We start from the raw sequence: 23826 nt of genomic DNA, 5'->3' as shown, positions 1-23826 counted from the left end.
ATCCATCCAGTAGCAGTACACGGCTGTGTCTTTCTAGGACTAGTTAATGGTCTAAAGGTAGAATGAAGTGTGCAGATGGAATTTCAATTAGCTTGGTTTTCAATGATTTATAGAGAGTCTACATCAAGTAATTGATCCCTCAGCACCTAATACCTGTTTAACATTCTCCCCCTTACAGTATAGTACCTGCGCCACAATCCATCTGGTGAAAACACTGAGGCTTTTGTTCTGATAACTATTTATTACCTACAAGACCAAACCCCAGTTATGTGCTCTCTCTCCCAACGCAATTGACAAATTGTTACATTCTGAAGTGTGAAAATTCAATTCCCCATTATTTGAAAATAGTGAACGGCTGTGTATTTAGCTGGCGGGATTGAACCATTTCCAGAAAGAACACGTTACTGGCGTCATTTCTTATTTTCATGAAGCAATAAATATGTGCGTGAAAAGGATATTTGATTAAAACAGAGTAGAGATTAGTCAGACATGTTCATGCAAACTATAACTGAGTAATGCCGGATTTAAGCAGAGGTTAGTCACTGCGGGGTTATGTTATAGAGCTTGGGGAAACTCTGGAAAGGAGCTGGCCATTTTCTTTTTGTAGATGATTTATTTTTACAGTGTAGAGGTCAATTCTGAAGAGCGGGGGTACAAGCGTAGCCATCAGCAGACCATGGCACAAATATCTTACTTGACGGTACAACTGGCCTAATTCAGATAAAGTTGGAGTTGCTATCAATGCTGCTTAGTGGGAAGCCACAGTGATAGCCATGTCAGGTGATGCAGCAGGAGGCGCCTATTACAAACAGACACCTCCTGCTGCACAGGATTGGCTCTGTCAGCATGCGGCTTACGGCGCCAGTCACAGAGGCCCTGGCCTTCTCTTGGCAATGACATGACTCCGTTTTCACAAATGGTGGCTGTCACCGCCCCCCTCCCGCCTACCAGATAGCAGCAGTTTGTCAGTCACTAGTAGTCAGATGCCACTCTGCTCTTAGGTTCTGAGCATGCACAAAGTACCGAATATCAGTACTTTTCAATGATGGGTACAGCTCCAACCACATCTAAACCAGGCCCGGTATGCCCAGAACCCAGAGTACTATTTGTGCCAGTACAGGGCATCACATTCTAATACCCAGATTTTTAAAAGGAATGTGTATTGCTGTTGTGATGACTGGGGCAAGTTCATGGCTGGGGAAAGGCGGAGGGGAGCAACAGAACGCGGACGTTGAGCAGTAGAGAGGAAGGAACCTACTAGCCATGTCTATATAACTGACTAGTGATGGGTCAAAGATGTCTTTTTGGCAAGTGAAACAATTCTGTATGATTTAAGTATCACAGCTATGTAGGAATGGGTCAGCAGAGAAGAGGACACAATTATCTTCCAGTCGTTGCTCTCCACACTGAACATTTTCTGGTATCCATCTGATAATGGTGTCATAAGAGGAAACTCAGCTGAAAACTACAGGTGCAAAAGGATCTGTTCCTATCAGTCCCTGCGGGTGGCTCCTCCCATTCTCCTCCCGTCATTCAGCAATTACTCCGACAGTGTTCCTGGCAGTGTAATTACAAGGCTTTCTCCAAATGCATAAATAAAGTGTATCTCACTTTCCTATCTTCCTGACCAATCTTAGGGGGAATGTACTAAGATTAGAGTTCTATTTCACATGGGATGTTGCTATGGGCAACCAACAGATCCTCTCTATTATCTTCTAGAAGGTGCAAAATAAATAAGAATTAGGGCAAAAAATAAAGGTCCATTGGCCAGTCATTAGTTAGATAAAAAAAAAATTAAAATTTTACTAACAGCATAAAATATGGTGTGATATGGGTTTATTTACTAAAGTGGGAGTTCTCTTGAAGATGGGATGATGCCCATAGCAACCAATCAAAATCTACTTCTTGTTTATTTATAGCCTTCTAGAAGATAATAGATAGCATCTGATTGGTTGCGCATAGCAACATCCCATCTTCAATAGAACTCCCATCTTAGTACATAAACCCAATAGAATCCAATGTTGGTAATAAAGGAGAGTAATGATTCCTGCCAGAACCCTTACAATAGTGAGCTTGAAGCAGGATCAGTTATGACACCAAGTTTGTTTCGAGCAGATGTTAATAAAGTTACAGGTTCTCAATATGTCACAGCTGTAAGGTAACGGTGGTGGTGGTGGTGGTGGTGGTGGTGGTGGTGGTGGTGGTGGTGGTGGTGGGGACACTACTTTGTGAATTCAAAACAGGTGGAACAACTTTAGGTTATTCCACCTATTAAGTTATTTTGTTAAGTAACAAAAACTTTGATTTAAATCAAGCTGTTTGAAAAAGGGCTCCATCTGCAGTGGGCTTCCAAGAAATAACAGCAGTGTATGCTTTTCATCAGAAACAGAGTGGTTTCTTAGGTCATTTTATAAATAAGTTGTTTATATGAAGTAAAACCTCCTGTACATATTTTGATTCATTCATTTTGGCCCAGCCTGTTTGAGTGGGTGGGGCTGCTCTGTCCCATCTTACTTGCATATGGAACATCAAGTAAGCAACGAGTGATTGTCTTCCATTTTCCAGAGGCAAAAAAAGCTTATGTTATTTTTTATGTAATTTTTTTTTTTTTACTTGTATGTTGCCAAATGCAGAAAAAAAATCCACATTCCCAATCTAGTTGTGTTTCATTCATGTAATAATTGCAATAAACTTATTGTGGAATGATATCAAAATATCAAAGTAAAGGTGCCCCTTTCACCCGATCGGGCTGAGAAATCAGGTGAAAAGTGGCAAATCCGTATGTGCCTAACGTCCGATTCATGGTCTCATGAGCATCAGAATGGATCCAGAGATCGCAAGTGATCGCAAGATTTATTGGATCCAGCAGCACTTGATACATGTTGTGCTAAAGGACCACATAAAGTGTATCATATGCGGTTCAGCCACCGGGGAGCTCAGAGGCATGCAATACCTTGGCAGTTGCAAGCCTGCATGTGATATCTCAGATAACTGTATAAGAGCCTTAACTATTAGTACTTTCATATTCTCATCACTGTGATAACACCTGTAAAAATATTCACCAGATCATCTGCTAAATTGTGTAGAAGCGATTACCAGATTATCTGCTATATGAGTATTCACCGGATGATCTGCTAGATGCTGTAGAAGTGTTCACCAGATCATCTGCTAGATCCTGTAGTAGTATTCACCAGAAATATACACCAGATCATCTACTAGATCCTGTGGTAGTATTCACCAGAAATATACACCAGATCATCTACTAGATCCTGTGGTAGTATTCACCAGATCATCTGCTAGATCCTGTAGTAGTATTCACCAGAAATATACACCAGATCATCTACTAGATCCTGTGGTAGTATTCACCAGATCATCTGCTCGATCCTGTAGAAGTATTCACCAGATCATCTGCTAGATCCTGTATAAGTTGCGACCACAGGCACTCGGCTAATCGCACATATAAAAACAATTTATTTTGTATAAAAACACCAAACTGGACAGATGAAAAACATCAACTATGGACTGACAATGAATGAAGTCAGAATGGGTTAAAAAGGGGTATGCCTTACCCAGACCTAGGAATGGAGCCACAGGTCGGATATATGCAGAGTGCCTCTGGAGTAAGCATGCATCCTGCTAGGCTCCAAAGGCTGAGGCTGGGTAGGTCCCTGGTCCAATGTTAATCTGCAGTTAATATTACAAACTCTTCACCAAGCCTCATAGCTCCGGCCGGCTCTCTGGGCATCTCTCTATTATTGCAAGCCCTCAAGTGCAGCCCGGAGCCAGGAGCAGGGCTAGCATTGCCCCTGCAGTGGACAACACTAACCCTGGGCTGGCGAAGTGACCGGGACGGTTTAACGCCTAGGTGGCTGTCAATACATCGCCCCGGCCGCTGATTGCTGGGGGAATTACAGGGGACAACCCCACTGAGCGCTACTCGACGGGCTGTCCCTAGCGCATGTAAGGTGCATTGTTAACACATTTAAAAAAAATAACTTAATTCCCCCAGTTCATCTGCCCCATTATTCTAAACACTAAACAGTTTGACAGCTATTTCCCTGTTGCCCATGTGTGATATTGTGATTATAGACAAACACTGAATCTCTAGGTTGTCTCCACATAGATACCACAAGCCCCTATGTTACTTTTTATGGAAATAACTTCAGCTATTGCAGCAGTCCATACCAACATTTGTTTGCAGTCTCTAGGGAAGTGCTATTATGGGAGGCTTCTACTTTGCCAGTGAGTGCTATTAATGCTTGGAAATCTCGAACAGGCTCACTAGCAGACCGAAAGTGATTTATAAGCTGGTTTTGTTAGAAAAAAAAACCCCACTCACTTATAAAGAATTTAGTATTTCATCAGCTCTATCTAACAATAGCAAGCTTTTGTTGCCAAAGTATTTTAAACATTAAGACGAAGCTTAAAACATTTCTGTTGCACTAAACTTTTGCTAACTCCCCCCCCCCCCCCCTAAAAATTGGAATTGCTTTGCAGATCATTTATGATAATAACAGAGAACAAATGGTTCTTTTGATGGTTTGTCTTCTATACTGAAGATCATTTTTTAAAAGGTTTGTTTCGTTGCCGAGTTTGGTTACAGAAGTAAAGGTGAACTGAGGGCACAATATTTCATTCCATGGATACTACCACTATTATGTCTCTATTATCGGCGATCATGAGTAGATTACATCACCTTCATCGTTCTAGGGAAATGATTTGATTGGATAGGTTGCAAATTCTTGTATACTTTCTCGCCATTTGTGTTATAGAGTACATACATACCATTTGTTCCTTTAAACTCAGCTAACTCAAGCAAGTCTCGCCACTCCATAATCCTACCTAGTTATGTGAAAAAAAAAAACCATATTTTGGACAATTTACAACTTTTACAGGCAAGGGCGTAACTACCATAGGTGCAAGGGGTGCAGATGCTATGGGGGCCATCTTTACTGTCTAATTAATGCTTTATATACATTTTTCACCATCAGTTGCTAAATAGGGGCCCCTTTTGCTGAGGGGGCCTATGAATATCTAGTTATGTCCCTGGTTACATGAAGGCATGTTTGTACTCTTCTTTATCTCTAGGAGAATTGACCTAGGGAGATGATAGCTATCACGTCTGACTCCCTAGGAGTAACATATCTAATGCTGGCCATACACTTGTGTAATTTGACCACTTTTCACCTGATTCTGACGGATCGGGATGAGAAATCAGTTGAAAAGTGGCCACATTGCATATGTTTGACATTAGATCCGATCCGATTTGCGGTCCAGTGTGAAATCGATGGAAGTTGGGGATCGGACCTGCATGCACATCTGACCTCTAATTTGGACAGCCTCCCAGCAGCTGAAAATGGGATCACATGTGATGTATTGCATGCAAAAGGACTGCATGTGATATATCGCATGCGATCCTGCCCCCGGGGAAGGTCCCGGACGCCTGAAAGGGGATCGGATGTGACTTCTTCCCTCTGAAAAGTTGCAGTAATATATGGTGGCCTTAAGAAACAAAATTAAAGGTGTTGTCATTGCAAACCAATCAGATTTTAGCTATCGCTCCACATGTATTTATTGGTTGTGGTTTGCCAAGGGCAACAAGTTTTTTATACCCAATTGACTACATATTCTTTGCCATGATGTCTGTTTCCACTGTGTTTAGGTAACAGATTTAGGGGAGATGTACTAAGCATTTAGGGGTAAATTTACTAAAACTCAAATGAAAGAGGTGATGTTGCCCATAGCAACCAATCAGATTCTGTCTATTATTTTCTAGGATGCAATAAATAAATTATAGACAGAATCTGATTGATTGTTAGAATTTTCCCCTTAGAGAGATAAATGGAGAAGTTGCCCATAGCAACCAATCAGATTCTGTCTATTATTTTCTAGGATGCAATAAATAAATTATAGACAGAATCTGATTGATTGTTAGAATTTTCCCCTTAGAGAGATAAATGGAGAAGTTGCCCATAGCAACCAATCAGATTCTGTCTATTATTTTCTAGGATGCAATAAATAAATTATAGACAGAATCTGATTGATTGTTAGAATTTTCCCCTTAGAGAGATAAATGGAGAAAGATAAAGTGCTAGCCAATCAGATCCTAACTGCCATGCTACAGGCTGTGGGGGAGATTCTCTAAACTAAAAAATGCGTAAAAACCCCGTTATCAGGGTTTTTACCGCATTTTGGGATGCTCTAAGCATCCCCCGCCGGGTTATTGCAACGGGTGGCATCACAATAATCTGGTGATGCCCCATAGAAGCCTGTGGGCTTCTACCGCGACCCACCGCCACCCCGCACCAACTCATCGCCGCCCTGCATCGACCCCCCCCTCATCGACCCCCCCCTCACCTGTGTCCGGGCAGCACAGTGCTGTGCTGCCCGGACCTGTGACCTCCTCCTCCCTGCACTATGATCCTTTTCCGGGTGCAGGGAGGAGGAGAGCCCGGGGCAGCAGCAGCGCCGGGTAAGGGAGGGAGGGGAGAGCCGCCGGGTCCCGATGCGACCCACTGTCTCTCACCACAATGGACAGCTCTTAACACAAGAGCTGTCCTTTGCCATAATTATTGCATATGTTAGCGCATATGCGATAATTATGTAGGCGATGTGCGGTGGTAAGGGGGCGCCGATGTTAGAGCATCCCCCCAGTGTTTTAAAAATGAAAGGTGGTGGTACTTTAGGCTTAGTACATCTGCCCCTTTAAGATGATGGTTCTGTACTTCCATCCAACCCTCTGCCAATACCTCATTATGATTATTTTACGTAACATTGAATTATTGGCAACATTGTGTAATTCCTAACAGTTGGCACAAATCAGAATGGTTGGCTGAGAAATACATATGATGGGGACACGCCAGCCACTGGTAGAAAGTCCTTTGGAATGCAGATGTATTAAACCACAAACATACATTTATATAAATCCAGTGGGTACTAACAAACGTTTTCCTTCAGCTTGAAAAAGTTGAAAATGGAATAATGAATTATTAATGAGATCACAACAATGGTCTATAATGTTAAAGAATTATTCAAATGATTAATGTTTTTTTACAGTGTTATGTAACTACCAATGACAGTCATATGGCACATGATATAGTGAGCAGAGATACTTTGGAATGCCCCTCTGAACTTACTGCAACATCTTGCCCATTCTTCTCCATCTCTGGCATTGATTTGCTGAGAGCTGTAAATCATTATCCGTGTAGTATATATTTTCTGTGTCTGGAGCCAAGGGAATGGTTTATGTCTACAATATGTACTGTAATATCTGCCTACTTATGCTTACTCCTCTGCCATCACAGTAGAGCTGTGATGGAGTGGCAGCCATATTTGGTTGCCCTCCAGAGAGGTAATAAAAGGAGGTAATGATTTGCAGGAAGATAGCCATGAAACAATTATTATCAGATGCTGCTTAACTTGCTACTTAAAGAAAATGCGGTATTATTGTTTAAATTACTGTTTATACATCTGCTAATGTTGAGTTGAAAAGAAACTAGGAGGCTAGTTTAAAAATGAAAGAATAAGCCGAGTCACTAATTCAATTATATTAAATATGTGTAGCATTTGTTGTGGAAACAGTATTTGTCTTTTGTCTGAGAATCAACTATTTTAGGGCTTTAAGGAATAGAAGTGTAATGTGAACATAAAATTGTGGGTTTTGCTAATGATTCTCTCAGCTCTGTCTTACATTTTTTTTTAAAGATACTACATCATTAAGTATATTGCAGAATAAAAAACACATGTGGCAGTTGGATTGTTGGATTATGTGCTGTAATACATATGCGCATTTGGTGTAAGTACCAAGCTCCTGCTTGTGTAAATTCAGATGTTTTACTCAACATAAACATTTGTGTTCTGGCTTCAAATGTAAGTGGAGAAACATGACACAAGCTAAATGGACTATGCATCCTATTAGTAGATAGATCACTAATGAGTAGGGGAAGGGACCCCATACACTTATGCGACTTCTCGGATGTAGAAGTCAAATTAGATTTCCTTTGAACTGCCTGGCAGCTTTCTGGGCCGCAGGATCGCATATTAAACATTGTATACCAGGGGCGGCCAAACTGGCCCTCAAGCTGTACCTACAGTCCACATTTTCTAAATCACCAAGGTTGCGCACAGTTGTAGTCATTACTAACTGTCACATTTTCAAACCTGCTGCATTCATTCCTACTATAGATCCACAGGTTGCCTGAAAACATGAACTTGAGGTAGATCTTGATCGTATATGACAGGGGTTTGGCCACCCCTGTCATAAATGATCCTTTGCATATGATGTATTTACATACACCATCAATAACAGGTGTTGAATGCACATCTACAAAGATGTGTGTAGTGTTTGGGGATCATCAAATATTATGTACAGGCCTATTAACTAAGCTCAATGGTTCTTTTACACATACGGAAGCATTAGTTTCCACATGTTTCCATATGTAACGCGCCCATTCACCATTAGGAACCTGATATGAGTGCTGTATCTCTTTATATAAAAGGCTAAATACTCCTCACCTCTGAGGTGAAGTACCACCAGTGACCACTGCAGGCAATTTGCTGGACCAAATTACTGCTTAACAGAAAGTGAAAGCAAAATGATCTGTTTCAAACTTGCTGTATATGGAGAGAGGGAGCTGTGAAGACAGAGATTGGTGGTAGGAGCAGAAAAGGACTCATTTTGACAGGGTTTTTAATTAGCATTCACTAAACTCCAAAACCACTGTACAGCTCATAGTGAGTTAGATACTTAATTATCGGGTCTAGTTGTCTCTCGATTACGAATAGGCCTCTTAGTGAGGTAGTGCATGGGATAGATTATGGGAAGTTAGGAGATGTTGAAATAAAAATAATTGAGATTAAGTATCATCGGAAGAGGGCATAGCAACAATCAGCTATTTTGATAGCTACAAAATGATTGGTTTCTGTGAGAACACCTTTACTTGTCCTTTTTAAAAGGTTGGATACAACTCCTCTTATATACAGACTATCTTCAGTTACTTTATCAAGGTTTATTTCCAGCCATGAGTATGATGGGAAAACAATGATGCTTTGGACAGAATATACCGTATTTATACTTCATGACCTAACCTGTGCATATCTGGATACCTCCCAACTTTCGAAATGGTCAGACCATGACCTCCGTATGTGCCAAAGGTACTCCTCCGAAATTTGGGGTCATGGCCTAATGACCATGGGGCGTGGTCTACAAATGCCATAACTCCCGTGATGCCACCCCCCCCATTTTTTGCCGCTGGGAGGGGGGGGGGGCATGGCCAATACTGTGTGACCTACTGGCCATGCTCCCATCCCATTTACATGCGCACAGGAAATTAAAGGGACAGTCCCGCAAAAATCAGGACAGTTGGGAGGTTTGTATCTGGCTATGATTTTCTGCATTGAGTCTATGAATGAATACAATATGTTTATAGAAAAAACAATGCATTCCCTATCGCAGAACTGACTTGGCTAATTATATTCCAAATCCCAGCTCAGACCCTGGATTTTGGTTGAAAGAGGGGCATTAGTAACAAAGGTTTCTCTTATGGAAATATATTCGTATAGTTCATCTTTGTATAGTTCATATTTCATGTATTTCACAAACTGAAAATCATATTTGGAGCCGCTACCTCCGCCTATATGAACTTTCTGTGGTATGGAAAAAGTACATGAATTATACAGAGTTCGCATAAGGATAGCAGATCTGCAGCTGGCTGTATTTGCAGACATGGATAAAAAGTCTTGTAGACACACGTTTCAGCTGAAGCAGGATAGATCGTCCACATGAACCATTTGCAGTACCGTTGTTCTCCTTGTGGACTACTTTGAGTCCTGAGGCTATAGAGGAAATAATTTTCACAAAGATTTTGGTAGACGACAATAAGGATTATTGTTTCATGCGATTACACTGTGCAGAGTAGTTAAACCATTATCCAAATCACTTGGCAACTCTTTCTTACTTCCTATACATTCCAGACAAATATGATGTCATTTGTTGAAGCAAAGTGGTAAAATAAAGGAACTGCTTTCTTTTGATTTATGCAGTGTAAAAGGATTTTAAATGTACTGCATGTATACTTGGGGTCATTGAAAATGGGCACTGCACAAGTTACAGTACATAGGCCCTTATTCAGATTGATTCGGTCATCCGCGAATTTGCACCAGGACCGATTTTTGCGTATGTGCATGGGCAGCTGCATTTCTGCGCATGTGCATACGCTGGGAGCATGCAAACTTGCCTTTTCGAGCAGGGGCGGAGAGGGGTGTGGGGTTCTGGCCAGGGGCATTAGAATACGCCCAGCATTTCATGGGCGTTCCCAAGAAAACCCTGGGCGTACATATGGTAATGCGGTCGTAACCGGATGTCAGCTGCCCGCCCATATTACTGCTTTTCTTTGTTCATATGTACGAATGGTCTGGACCACCCGTACATATGCGTGTGCCTTTCCCATCATTCAATGGTTTATGCAAAACATCCATTCGCGTGCCGGACGAACGAACCCCGCATGCGAATTGGGGTGGGTGTACCACCATTCCCCGGGCGGGTTCTGGATGACTCATAAGGGTGCGGATTCGCACCCGAGCGAGTCAACCAGAATAACGGCCATAGTGCAAAGTTCAGGGGCTTTTTGTTTTGCATGTTCTCAAGTAGAGTATTTGTCACTAATACCTATTTGAATACTGGACTATTTAGGGTAATTCATTAAGCTGGCAATATCGCATTATGGGCCAGAATTACTAATCCTTGATAAAATGGTGAGTGATAAAGTACTACCCAATCAGCCCCTAACTGTCATGAAATGGACTGTGTTTGGAAAATGACAGTTTGGGCTGATTGGTTGGTGATTAATTACTCTCCACTTTATCACTTTTAAAAGCGGAGTCCCAAACTGCTCAATAATAACTTAATTCAATGAAAGAATTGGAGTAAGCTCATGGAAATTACAGAATGTCTAAAAACATCTAAAATGTAAAAAAAAAAGTATACAAAGCAATTTGCAGATGATCATTTTGATTCTTTATGTAAAACAGTTTGTGGCAATATGTAAAAGTTCTACATATTCTGGATTTAGAGCTCCAAATCCGACCTTCACCTTCTGATAAGCATATTCATGGCACATATATATATTACATACATAATATATAGAAATGAAGGCGTGACATTGATATTTTTTTCTCTTTTCTTTTCAGTTAAATTGGAAAAAAGTCCTCCAGTTAAAGGATCCCTGGCTGGAAGAGTGACGTTACCATGCTATTTCTCAACAATACCTACATTACCACCTAGTTACAACATTACAACTGAATTTTTGAGGATAAAATGGACAAAAATCGAGAAAAGCCGAGATGGGAAAGATCCAAAGGAAACTACAGTTCTAGTTGCCCAAAGTGGTGGTATCAAAATTGGACCAAATTACAGGGGTAGAGTGTCTGTGCCCAGCCACCCAGAGGACATTGGTGATGCTTCATTAACAATGGTCAAACTCCGTGCCAGTGATGGTGGTGTTTACCGTTGCGAGGTACTATTTGGCATTGAAGATACTCAAGATACCATTTCATTGGATGTTTCAGGTAAGATCTAAGTTTTATCTCAGGTGGTGACTCAGAATTAATTTGTTATACAGTACTTCATTATTGTTTTTAGCCTTTAGAAATTGTGGCCCACATGTACCGCTAACTACTCTTTCTTTTTGTGTTACTCATTGCTAATTTTTAGTAAGGATATTATTAGGAATGTTAATACATTGGGTCAATTTGGCTGCCCATACAGATTGAACATAGTCAACGTAAAACACTGGTAGTCAACATTGAGAGTAATAACCAGCCATGACTTCACATTGTTGTAGCTTTTTTTACATGGACACAAGTGTTTGAGTTTTGACACAGAGTTTAAGGATGATTAATGTTAAAGTATTGTATCTAATGAACCCAGCAAATGTAAGTGATATTAGACTGTATTGATATGGATTTCCTGATTTTGTAGGAGTCGTGTTTCACTATCGAGCATCAGTAGACAAGTACATCTTAGATTATGAAAGTGCCCAGAAGGCTTGCATAGACAATGGTGCCAAAATCGCAACTCCTGGACAATTGAGAGCTGCCTATGAAGATGGTTTTGAGCAGTGTGATGCTGGTTGGCTATCTGATCAAAGTGTTAGGTAAACTGCTAGTAATTGTGACTACTTTTACTTTGTCATTGTCTTTATCTAGCATACATAGACCTCTATTGATATAAAGTTCAAGCTAGCATTTAACACTAAATAATGAAATTGGTGAGTTCTATGTGCTTTTTATACTTTCTAGCAGAAATCTGCACTCTGTACATCAAGTTGAGTTTCTAGGATCAATTTTTTTCCCTGACTGTCGGAAATTCAATCCATTCTACTTGTAACTGACACAAGCCATAACAATGGAACTCTGACACTTTAAGTCAAAGTTTAAAACAACTTTTGAACACCACCATTGTTTTCAAGAACACCTTTCACCTATGAACATTGAGTGATTCATTCATTTAGTAGGCTGAATCAGTATTCATGAAACGTAGCCTATAAATTCTCTAGGATCTAGCTACATTTCTCAGGAACATCATGGCCAGTATGCAAGAAGCATAGTCCGTATGACCAGTTTTCATGGGTCATGACCAATATTCACAAGGCAGTGGTTTCTTGTAAACCTATAGTCAAAATAGCTTCCTCCATTCTTTGTAGGCAATATGGTGAATTGTTTATTACAGTTTGTTATTATGTTTTTAAACATGTTTTACTATTGGCTATTAATAGCTATTATTATTCCTAAAGACAAATTGTAAAATGTACATGACCTGATGTGGTTCCAAGAATCCACCAAAAACGTATTTGTAAGTCCCATAGAGGTTTCAGTTATAGAAAGCTAATATGTTGCATCATGTTAATTTTAATGTATTCAAATAAGCCTTTTGGAAATGAGTAGGCCATAAAAAATGCAATTCACACTCCTATAGGTAAATGGCCCTCCCATTAGTCATTACATAGAACACCCAGTCTAAGTACAGACACGTCCATCTTATTAGAGCAGTGACATGGTTGTTCTGTGTAGCAGTATGAAGACCCATAGTAGCAACCACACTAGAAGTGGAGCTAACTTTATGTAAATTAGAATAAATATTGAATAAAAACCTACAAATGGAGGATGGACTTCCAGAAAATGGCACTTACATAAAAAAGCACCATCACTTGCTCAGAGCATGACCTGGACTTCTACTGACACAAAGAACTAAGATGCAAATAGTTTTAGCATCATCTGTGGCATCACAAAAAATTCCATATAATAACACATTGCTGGATGTACCATGAGTCTCAGATATGCAAGTTAAGCACTTTTAACAAAACAACATAAAACAAGGAAACTGAACTTTTCTGCCTTTGTTTAACAAAGTTTTGTTCTAATTGCAATCATTAAGTATAACATGCCTACAAAGTGTGAGTATTGGCAACCCTTAGCAGCTCATGGAATGTGGGGCATGTGCACTACAAATGTAATTTTGGTAATTGTTTTAGGCTCCCCATTTTACTTTCTCCTGGCTTGGTATATTTTGTATCTAGAAACATAGACTCCACTGTATCTCACGTACTTTAAGTTTTAGTTGATTTGTCCTACATGAGCAGTGCCGTAACTAGCGGCGCCGCACTAAGTGCAGAGGCTTTGTAGGTGCACTGTCTCCCGCCCCATTGCCGTCGCTTCTGGTTTGCAGGGTGCATGGAATGGCACCCTGCAGTCAGTAGCACAGCAGTAGTGCACCTACAGCAGCCCAGACCAGACTCCATAGACTTCTATAGTTTCCAGATGCCTGTGAATAATGATGCCAATCCCGGGGCATTTTTATTTAATATCAGGATTCGGGATTGAGAGATTTCCAGGAATGGCCTCCCTAATAAAAAAAAGACCCCCCTTCCCCCAAACTGGCTGCCCAACACATTTACTTACATGAGCGGTCGGGAGTGGAGCAGAAGGCAGCAGTGCGGGGTACTCAGATGCTGCCCAGCATTAGACTAATCCTGAAATCCCAGGATTAGAGTTTCTTGGGATTAGAATCCCAGCAATTTTAGGACAAAATCCCAGAAACCTGCTGATCCTGATCAATGGATTGGCCACCCTACCGGTGACATGGACCCATTGGTTAACATCACACGTTAGAGAGGTGGGGCCAGCACAGGGCACCGGGAGTGCTTGTTACAGTGCTGTACATTAGCTTTAGGAAATGGAGACCTGAAGACCCTTTCCTTATAAGGGACCTTATGGTCTAGGTATTAGTAGGGATGATGGGGTCCTTCTCTTTTTTTTTTTTTGCTCATATATACTATATCAAAATTAATTTGTTCTTATACACCACAATGTTAATTATATTAGAGGCAATATACATTTTTTTCCATGCTGAAGATATCCATTGAGTGGAGAATTAATAAAGTTCCCATAGTCACACTGATCCTTGCAGCTAATGGACTAGCGTCACTCCACTGATTCTAGAGTTTAGATGGAACCAGTTTGTTTCCTTGCTTGAATACTGATTTACTGGTGTGGGGAAAAAAGTTATTTAGTTGAATAGCCTTTTCCTGTGCCATGGGGATTTTTTACAGCAATTAGCCGTGGGGTAAACCCTAATTGATTATCCCTAAATGTGTTTATTCTTTTTTGGTATATTTTTGGTATAATATCTATGAATGAGCAATATAATCTGACAATTTTTGTTTGATGATGGAGCTAGTGGAGTATTTACATTTGACTACTGTAACATGCACAGGACAATCCTTAGAATACATCACATTCCCTCCTTTAGTTTTTGTAGTTACAGTACACATCTTTTTTCATGGGATTTTCAGCAGAATTCTAAATAAGATTGCACGTGAGTGGATGGGTAGTTGCAAGTGATTGGATGGGTAGTTGCACGTGATTGGATGGGTAGTTGCACGTGATTGGATGGGTAGTGGGAAATGTATTAAGCTCCATAAAGTTTTCAGTCTCGGTAACCCGTTACTGCTAATCACTTTATACATAAGCTGCCCAGTGCAGCGCATTTCTGCAACACCTAAGCCATACTGTATTGCTTTGAAGGAAATTAATTACTTGCCCTACTTTTGATTTAAGATAGTGGTACAGCAGCTATTTCTAGCCATTTTGTAATCGGCACACATGCTGTTTCGACAGTTAAACAAACTTACTGGCACATGATACTTGGAGTTATAGGCCAACAGCAGGTGGGCTGCTTAGGTCTGAATTATAATAACCCATATAGTTGCATATTATTAAGTAGCAGTATAAATATTAATCTCACACTGGTTCCAGTCTGTGGATGTTTGCCAGTATAAATAATGTTTTACTGTTGGTGCTTTTTTTTAAAGATATCCAATCCGCAACCCAAGAGCTGGCTGCTATGGTGACAAAAAGGGAAAAGAAGGAATACGAACCTACGGGAGACGTCCAGCGGAGGAGAAATATGATGTGTACTGCTTTGCGGATGAACTAGAAGGTGAGATTCTAAAATAGCGTGCGTTATTTTCACCCCAATGTTATATGAAGGTCAGGAAGTCCTTGCATTTTAGTGCATTACATTTATATGACATGAAAAACAACAGCTGACCCAACCCTATAGTTATGTGGTTCGCTAGGTCTCAATTACAGCACAATGTGGAGGTAGTGGATTTAGAAAAGACCATTCAGGTTTGATGCTTTTAAAGTAAAGGGGAATTACTAGACCCCTTGTTTGCTGCATTTGTACATTTTATTATACGTATTATTATATGTAGTATACTTATCAGAGAGCAGGCAAATTAATCAGTAGTATGTGCATTGCTTACAGTATGTACTGATCCCCAGTGCCCGTCATGCAATATGACTCTCATACAGTAATGACCAGTTTGTCTCTCCTCCCAAGCTATAAAAGGCAACCAACCTAAATAGCATTTCCTAAATCTGTTACCTCCACTTTCCACTGACCATGGTCCAGTATGACTATGTTTAATTGAACCGTGAAATTTGACATTTCCTCTTAAAGGGGAAATCCAAACAACCACAGAATTCTGTTACGTCCACTTAAGTGGGCAACGAACATCTCCAGAATTAAGAACCGCTTCTTTATTCATCATGGTTAACAGTACCAATGACACATAGGGTTTCTTGTGGCCAAAATGTGTTGCAGTGTACCAGATAAAAGTGTTAACTACCTGTATTAGAAAACGATGTGGCTAATTCAGTATTGAATGCAGAAGTGCGAACATTGTAAACAAAATTTTTTGCACTTCAGTGCATGCTCAGCATCTGCAGAGCGTGTGTGCGAGTGTTGAAGCGCGATCGCAGTTTGAGTGACATAGGTGGCCAATAAGGAGGCAGCAATATTTAGGGGGTGCTGTCCGGACAACGCTGGCTTGTCCAGACCATTTTGTGGGTGACTGCATGATGTCACAAGTAGCCGCTGCTGCGACTTGAAACAAGGTGTCAGTGCGAAGGCAGGAGGCAAACCTAATTACTCTGACAGCAGTGATTTCTGTGATGCAATTGCAATTAGATTATGATCGCAGGCCCTCAGCATGTGAAAGAAAGTGTTATTTATTTTGACAGAGACCGTTGTGTCTCGTTCTAAGCACAAACCGCGGTCGCAGAGTGGTTGCAACAGAGAGCTCTACAGAATGTTCTCAGGACTGGGTATGAGGAGGAGACGACACGTTGGCTTTTTGAAGAATGGCGTTAGGTGCTATCCCCATTCTGCCCTACAAACGGGGGTACATCAGCCATAGCATGTCAATTTTGCTGTGGTTGACAAGGCTGCATGGGACAAACATCGTATTTGTATGCAAACTATCAAGTTTTTGTACAAATATGAATCAGGCCCATAATACTAGCATTCAATGTACACAACACTATTTAAAGCTAGGTTCGTCTAACCCAATGTGGGAGGTCAAGTAAGGTTTTAAAAGCTAACTAAAACCTTTATTGAAAAAGGCCTCAAGAACCTGGCAGAAGGAAATTGGAGTTTACATTACATTTGACAGCTAAAAGCTGGTTCAACTAAACTTTTGAAACAAGCACCTACTAAATTGCATTGTTAAAATTAATACATCTGTTTATTTGAAAAACACAGGATTTCTACATGTCCGACTTTCCAAGGATTGTCCTTAACAATTACATCAGTATGAACTCCTGCTGCACAATTCAGATTTCAGGGTACTTATGTAGTATCTGGGCTGCCGATTTTTTGATTGTATGCCTTAAGTTAAGGCATACAATCAGATGCGATGCGATGCGATGACCCGATTTTTCCATAGGATTCAATGTTAAAATGGACTGAGTCCATTTTAACATGGAATTCAATGGGAAAAAGGGGTCCTTTTCATACCCCTACTATCCAAGTGGGCATGGAGTTGGATATAAACCTGTGGCGAGCGTAGCGAGCCACCGAGCCCGAAGCGTGGCGAGCGAAGCGAGCCCCGCGAGGGGACGGTATTCTGTGTCCCCTCGCGGGGCTCGCTACGCTCGCCACGCTTCGGGCTCGGTGGCTCGCTACGCTCGCCACAGGTTTATATCCAACTCCATGCCCACTTGGATAGTAGGGGTATGAAAAGGACCCCTTTTTCCCATTGAATTCCATGTTAAAATGGACTCAGTCCATTTTAACATTGAATCCTATGGAAAAATCGGGTCCATCGCATCGCATCGCATCGCATCGCATGCGATTTGGTCGGGTGCGATGCGATGCGATGGACCCGATTTCAAAATCGGCAGCCCAGTTACTACATAAGTACCGATTTCAGTGTAGGGGATGAAAGGGGGCGGGGAAGGGAGGGTGCATGAGCATGTAATCATCATGGCTCCACCTACTTTACTACAGAGCAGTAGTGGTAACTGCACTTCTACTACCATGCTGGTGTTTTCAACTATACATCCAGGCTATCATCGATTTCTTATTGCTGTGAATAGCAGTGAAAAGAAAATGTAATTATTGAATTTAGGACTTAATAATTATAACTATGCCTTATAGTCTAAATCAATGGTTTTCCATAGTTCTGGATACCTGAAAAGGCTATTCTCAAAATAATATATTATATACCTGAAAATGATGGGATCCCAGAAACTGATCTTAAGATCCCAAATAAGGTTCCAATCCACAAAAACTGGATATAGTAGAGATGAGTGACTAGTTTGTTACATGTTGCGGGAATCAATTGTCCTGACAAAACAAGGGCACGGACAGAGGTGTGATGTTCCAAAGGTACAATCTTTGGGTTCTACTTTGCATGGAAAGTTATTCTGCAAAGTCATTTTACAGTGTAATTCCTATTTTGTAGTAATTACTCCCTATGATTAAATCTGAGGTGACAACGTGGGTAGGACTGGGAACACGCAATGCAATATATGACATGAGTCATGAAGGGCCCAATAGGGTAAAGCAGTGATAGGACCCATGCTTAATGGTTGGGCCAGCCTCTGTAGGGTGTGTGGACAATCCCAACAGAGACTTTAATAACAATTAGAAAGTGCGTGGTCTACGCCAGTGGTTCCCAGACTCAGTCTTCATGGACCCTTACAGTTCATGGTTTCCAGGTCAACCGGCAGGTGCACAGGTGTACTTGTTACTCACTGACACATTTTAAAAGATCCACAGGCGGAACTAATTATTTCACTTGCGACTCTGTGGGGAGACCTGGAATGCGTGCACTGATGGAGGTCCTTGAAGACTGAGCTTGTGAACCACTGGTCTAGGTTCTTAGATAAATATATATATATATATATATATATATATATATATATATATATATATATATATACAGTAGCAAATACTGCTAGTCCAGTCATAATAATGTATCAGTTTAATAACAGCAACACACTGTAGGAAATACACCATAGGCCTGTATTATATAACATGTGTAATGTTGAACTACTTTATGAGCAGTATACTGTTATATATATATATATATATATATATATATATAAAATGTAAAATTGAAAACCAAAATCTGGAACCTGTTCCTTAGAGGAGACGATGGGCGCTCAAGCAGTAGGGCCTGCCCGAGGTTTCTCCTGTACAGACGTCGACCAGTCTGACCCTGAATTTCACAGTTAAATGTGTAATAAGATGAATTTTTCTGTTTTTTAGCTCATCTCGTGTCATACGTTTTACTAAAGGGAAGTGGAAAATGCACAGAAACTAGCACTGATATTATAAACTGTGGGGCATGTGCCATTTTGCAAGCCGTCTACTTAATATTCTCTTGGCTTCATAAAATGCATATATATATGCTTGGGGATAAATAAAGTGGCAAGCTAAACAGGTGGGATAATATTAATAGGAAACATGAAAGTAGAATGGAACACCGGGAGCTTATGACTTGACATACTTTTGAAGAACAGGCTAATAAGACAGCGTCTAGTGATTTCCAGAGATGATTCTGAATCAGCCTTTGTCTGGAGTAGAGAGCCTGGCTCATACGTCTAGTCTGTGGTATGTAGCAGCCATAAAATAGAAACCTTAAATAGTCAGGTGTTTTTTTTTTTTCAGTTCTATAGCGCATAGACATATACACAGAACAGGAAAATCCTGTCAATTCTTTGAGCGCTGACTTCAACCTGGTTGGAAAAGGCTGCCAAGGTTAACACACACTGCATTATTGTCTGTAACATAAACACACTCATGGTTTCCATTTTCTGGCCTGCAATGACAGAGTTACAACGTGAGGTTCCATTGCATCTGTGCTCCAAGCTTTGTTGTACCGTGCTCATTCTGCTAAAAGCAGTGATTACATTTAAAAAAAGAAAATAAAAAACATTCCCTCCACGGCTTTTTTTTTTACACCATGTGTTAACATGGTGTCTGCTTATTGGATTACAATCCACAACAGCCGTCAGATATGAGATGACATCACAGCCGTAGTAAGCCTATATTCCACTTACAGGAAGTAATACCACATCTCATTATGGGGCAGAGGTATTAAGCCTGGCAAAGAGATAAAGTGGAAGGAGGTAATGCACCAGCCAATCAACTCCCAACTGTCATATTTCAAACACAGCTCATTGGCTTATGCGCTATCTCCTTTCACTATATCTCCACTTTGCCAGGCATAATACATCTGCCCATATATGTGGTTGAGGAAATGTACCTGGGTTGCAACATCTGCAAAGTGACAGCTTGAGAATCTAGCTTTGACATACACGTGGGTGGCCAAGTCGGCCCCAGCACTGAAGGGTTTCTAGAAAATACCAGGTCCCATTAATGCTGTTGGGTATAGACCACACACACACACAGACAATTTTATGACCACATCTTTGAATATTCCCAATAATGATCCAATATATTGCAGTTATTATTCAGTGTAGAACTTTTTTTTTTTTTTTTTTTTGGGGGGGGGTCCACACAGAGAAAGCAATATTAGAGTTATTGGCCAAATCATTGGTATTTGATGATTGTATTGTCAGCTGATTATTATTTTATTCTTAAATGACCAGAGTTGGGGTTTACTAATTGCCAAAGAAAAAGAAGTATGGCTAATTAACAATGACCAGTACATATGAAAGCATACACTTTAATGATAGTGACCCAATGAATTTCTAACCCCCCACCACACACACACACACACACACACACACACACACACACACACACACACACACACACACACGCATACACACGCACAAATCTGGTTGTGGGAAATAGGGTAGTCTCTACACTGGGCCTTCCAACAGAGAGGAAGTTACATGTTTCTCTTATTCTATGGAGCATCGTCACATTGCACTTGGCCACAGCAGCTCCTGCATTTAAAAAATGGGTAGGTTTCACTCATATGGGGGTACAATAGAGAGGTGCAGAGGTCTGTAAACCTGAATTGCTTCTAGAAGGTGGCTGTTTTTTATCATGCTACTGACATCTGTAACTCTTTCAAACATGTATGGTACCTGTTCATGGCTAGCATATACTACTGTAGAAAGTTGTGTGTATGGTCCCAGTAGCTAAAACAGTGATGTGATGTCATATCAACTAAAAATTTTCCCAAGAGAGAAAGAAAGGAAAATTATATTTATATTATGTTTTACACAGAACTGTACACACTTATACTAATACAGATTTCTTGGTCAGTCTAGCTGTTTTTTTTCTCTTTTAAGTGAACTAACTTTATTGAAAACAAACAAAACAGCATGATGCTTCCCTCTACCTACAATAGTGTACAATACTAATACAATAAAACCACACAAAACAAATTCAGTGTCGCATACCTTTCAATAATGTAACAAGTGCATTACTATTATCTATCACAATCTAACCTTAAGAAGACACAGCTAAATTATTTATTTTCAAATGGCATACAGTAGCACAATGTAATTATTTTCCTTATTAAAACACTTTAGCATAGTGATACAGTATGTAAGTGACATATTGATTAATATTAGGTTATTGGCAGGTTTAGTGCCATCACATTTCAGTGGAAGAAAAAAAATCGTCTATGGAAATTCGCTAAATGTCTTGGCGTTTTAACAAGCCGTATTGCTTTTGTCTCAGAGGCAGTAAATGCTTGACACCTCTAAATTAATCCATTAAAAACTGGACTTAGAGGGGGCCATTCCTTGTTTTACAGAGGTAGCATAATGCTGCAGACTCTAATAAAAATAAGAATCGAGCTGATTCTTTAATTATTGTTTTCTTTTTACTGCTTCTTTTTGTCTGAATCTTATTTCAGAAGATGAAGGTGTAACCGTGTGTTTACACATGAGTGCACCAGTCACAGTTACCAACAGTTCCTGGAGAGAATCCCTCAGAAGCAAAATACCTCATTGTTGGTATTTGTGTGGTGGGCCGGTGGTTTCAGAAAAGCTTAGAAGCGGTGGTTTATTCGATGATTAAAGCTGTGAGTGAGGCAGCAGAGCAAGCAAAAGGAAAAATGACTTTTTGGTTGTTTCTCTGCATTGCTCAGATCGTTATGTTACCCTAGGAAACAGCCTGATATCTGTGTCACCTAGACTGATGGTTACCAAATGGGAATACATATTTTCATAAATTATCGATGGTTTGTACATGAGGTACAATTCTGAGGTCATGTTTGTTCTCAGCAAACTGCTAAGTAATCTTATTTATCTTTTATGTTTTCAACTTAAAATGTCATGTAAAGTTGCAGCACAAAATGACAAATTCTATTTGTTTTTATTGCCCACTTGCTTAGTAGTGAGACGGAATGTTCCAATAATTACATTTTGTTCTTCAGGTGACCTATTCCATCTGTCTCTTCCCAAAAAGTTGACATTTGAAGAGGCTAAAAAAGAGTGCGAGGACAGGAACGCAGTGCTTGCAACTGTTGGTGACTTGTATTCTGCATGGAGGAAAGGTTTTGACCAGTGTGATTATGGCTGGCTGGCAGATGGCAGTGTTCGTTATCCGGTGTCTCTGGCGAGGCCGCAGTGTGGAGGAGGACTACTTGGTGTGCGGACTAAATATCGTTTTAGCAATCAGACTTTCTTCCCACAGCCAAAAGAGAAATATGATGCATACTGCGTACAAAGTAAGTAAGATATAATCACCATATCAAGTTTTAAGTTTGCTCTCTTTACAGCTTCAATCTTTTCAGCTGTTCCTACTCAGGGCTGCCATCAGGAATTCTGGGGCCTGGGAAGCATATCCAGTACGGGCCCCAGCCCCCCCTTCCTTACTTGACTTACCGTAACCTGGCTCCTGCTCCCCATCTCCTCTTCCGCTGAGCTGCAGCCTGGAGGTCCCGGAGCGCAGACTTGTTCAACTCAGGATGCTGGTGGCCAATTAAAATGCAGCACCAGCTGGTGAGCCAATAAGAGCTCGCATACCATCAACTGCTCTGATTGGCTGCCGGTATGCGAGCTCTGATTGGCTCAAAAGCTGGTGCAGCATTTTAATTGGCCGCCCAGGTCCAGAGTTGAATAAGCCTGTGCTCCAGGACCTGCTTTGTTCAGCTCACTGAGCGCAGCAGAGGCAGTCGGGGGTGGCGGGCAAAATGAGCTGCCTGGGCCCTTCCAGAGGCTGGGGCCCAGGACAGCTGTACCCACAGCACCCCCCTATTGGTGGCCCTGTTCCCAATCTTCTCTTTATAAAAATCAATTTATATTCAATGTCGGTAAATGTTTGCACCCCATATATAAAGTTTATAAATTGTTCAGCAGGGCTCCAAGCTAACATAGAGCCTTGGCACATAGCATACAGTAGGTAATTTGCTTTTAGAATCAATGGGGCAGATATATTAAGCCTGGAGAAGAGATAAACTGGAGATAAAGTGGAGATAAGGTAAAAGGAGATATAGCACCAGCCAATCAGCTCCCAACTGTCACTGTCTTTTGGGTAACATCACCACTTTTCATTTTTAGAAGTTTTAATAAATCTATTCCATTGTCCCATAGTCAACTTAATTTATATCCATACTTTGTCAGTTTCACTTTGATTGGAAAATATCTAAACCATCGGTATTGCTTTCATCAGGGTTTTAGTAAAATATTTTCATACTTGAATATTGATAAGATCAGAATTTGTATTCTTGTTTACAGTACAGTACATGGATAGAACAATGGCATAAAAATGCGATTTCATGCTATAAGTTACACAAGTTATACTTAAGGTCTGTGATCCAGATGTTAACAAGATGATGTCACCTTTTGCAGCTGTTAACAGTAAAACTCCTCTACTCCTCCCTTGATGAATAAACGGATCCCTGTGACCTTTAATTTTAGTATTTGAAATTCTGTTCAGCTGAAATATTAGTTACAGACACTAATCCGCACCGTTTTCAAGGACTTCTCATTTTCCAAGTCATAACTTTTATGCTCGGATACATATTAAAAGGGTCATTTGCAAATTGC

General features: G+C 40.5%; 1 protein-coding gene across 2 annotated transcripts in view; it reads left to right on the top strand.

The window, feature by feature from the left end:
* Positions 1–23826, top strand: part of VCAN (versican) — a 96748-nt gene that overhangs the window by 19670 nt on the left and 53252 nt on the right. For both annotated transcript variants that reach the window (XM_083151839.1, XM_083151840.1), the window contains exons 3-6: positions 11188–11565; positions 11978–12152; positions 15369–15496; positions 22212–22505. In XM_083151839.1, coding sequence (XP_083007965.1) covers positions 11188–11565; positions 11978–12152; positions 15369–15496; positions 22212–22505 — 975 coding nt within the window. The remainder of the gene's footprint in view (positions 1–11187; positions 11566–11977; positions 12153–15368; positions 15497–22211; positions 22506–23826) is intronic.

The sequence above is a fragment of the Crinia signifera genome, chromosome 1, assembly GCF_055691185.1.
Source record: "Crinia signifera chromosome 1, ASM5569118v1, whole genome shotgun sequence".
Lineage (NCBI taxonomy): Eukaryota > Metazoa > Chordata > Amphibia > Anura > Myobatrachidae > Crinia > Crinia signifera.
This window is presented reverse-complemented; position numbering and strand designations above follow the sequence as displayed.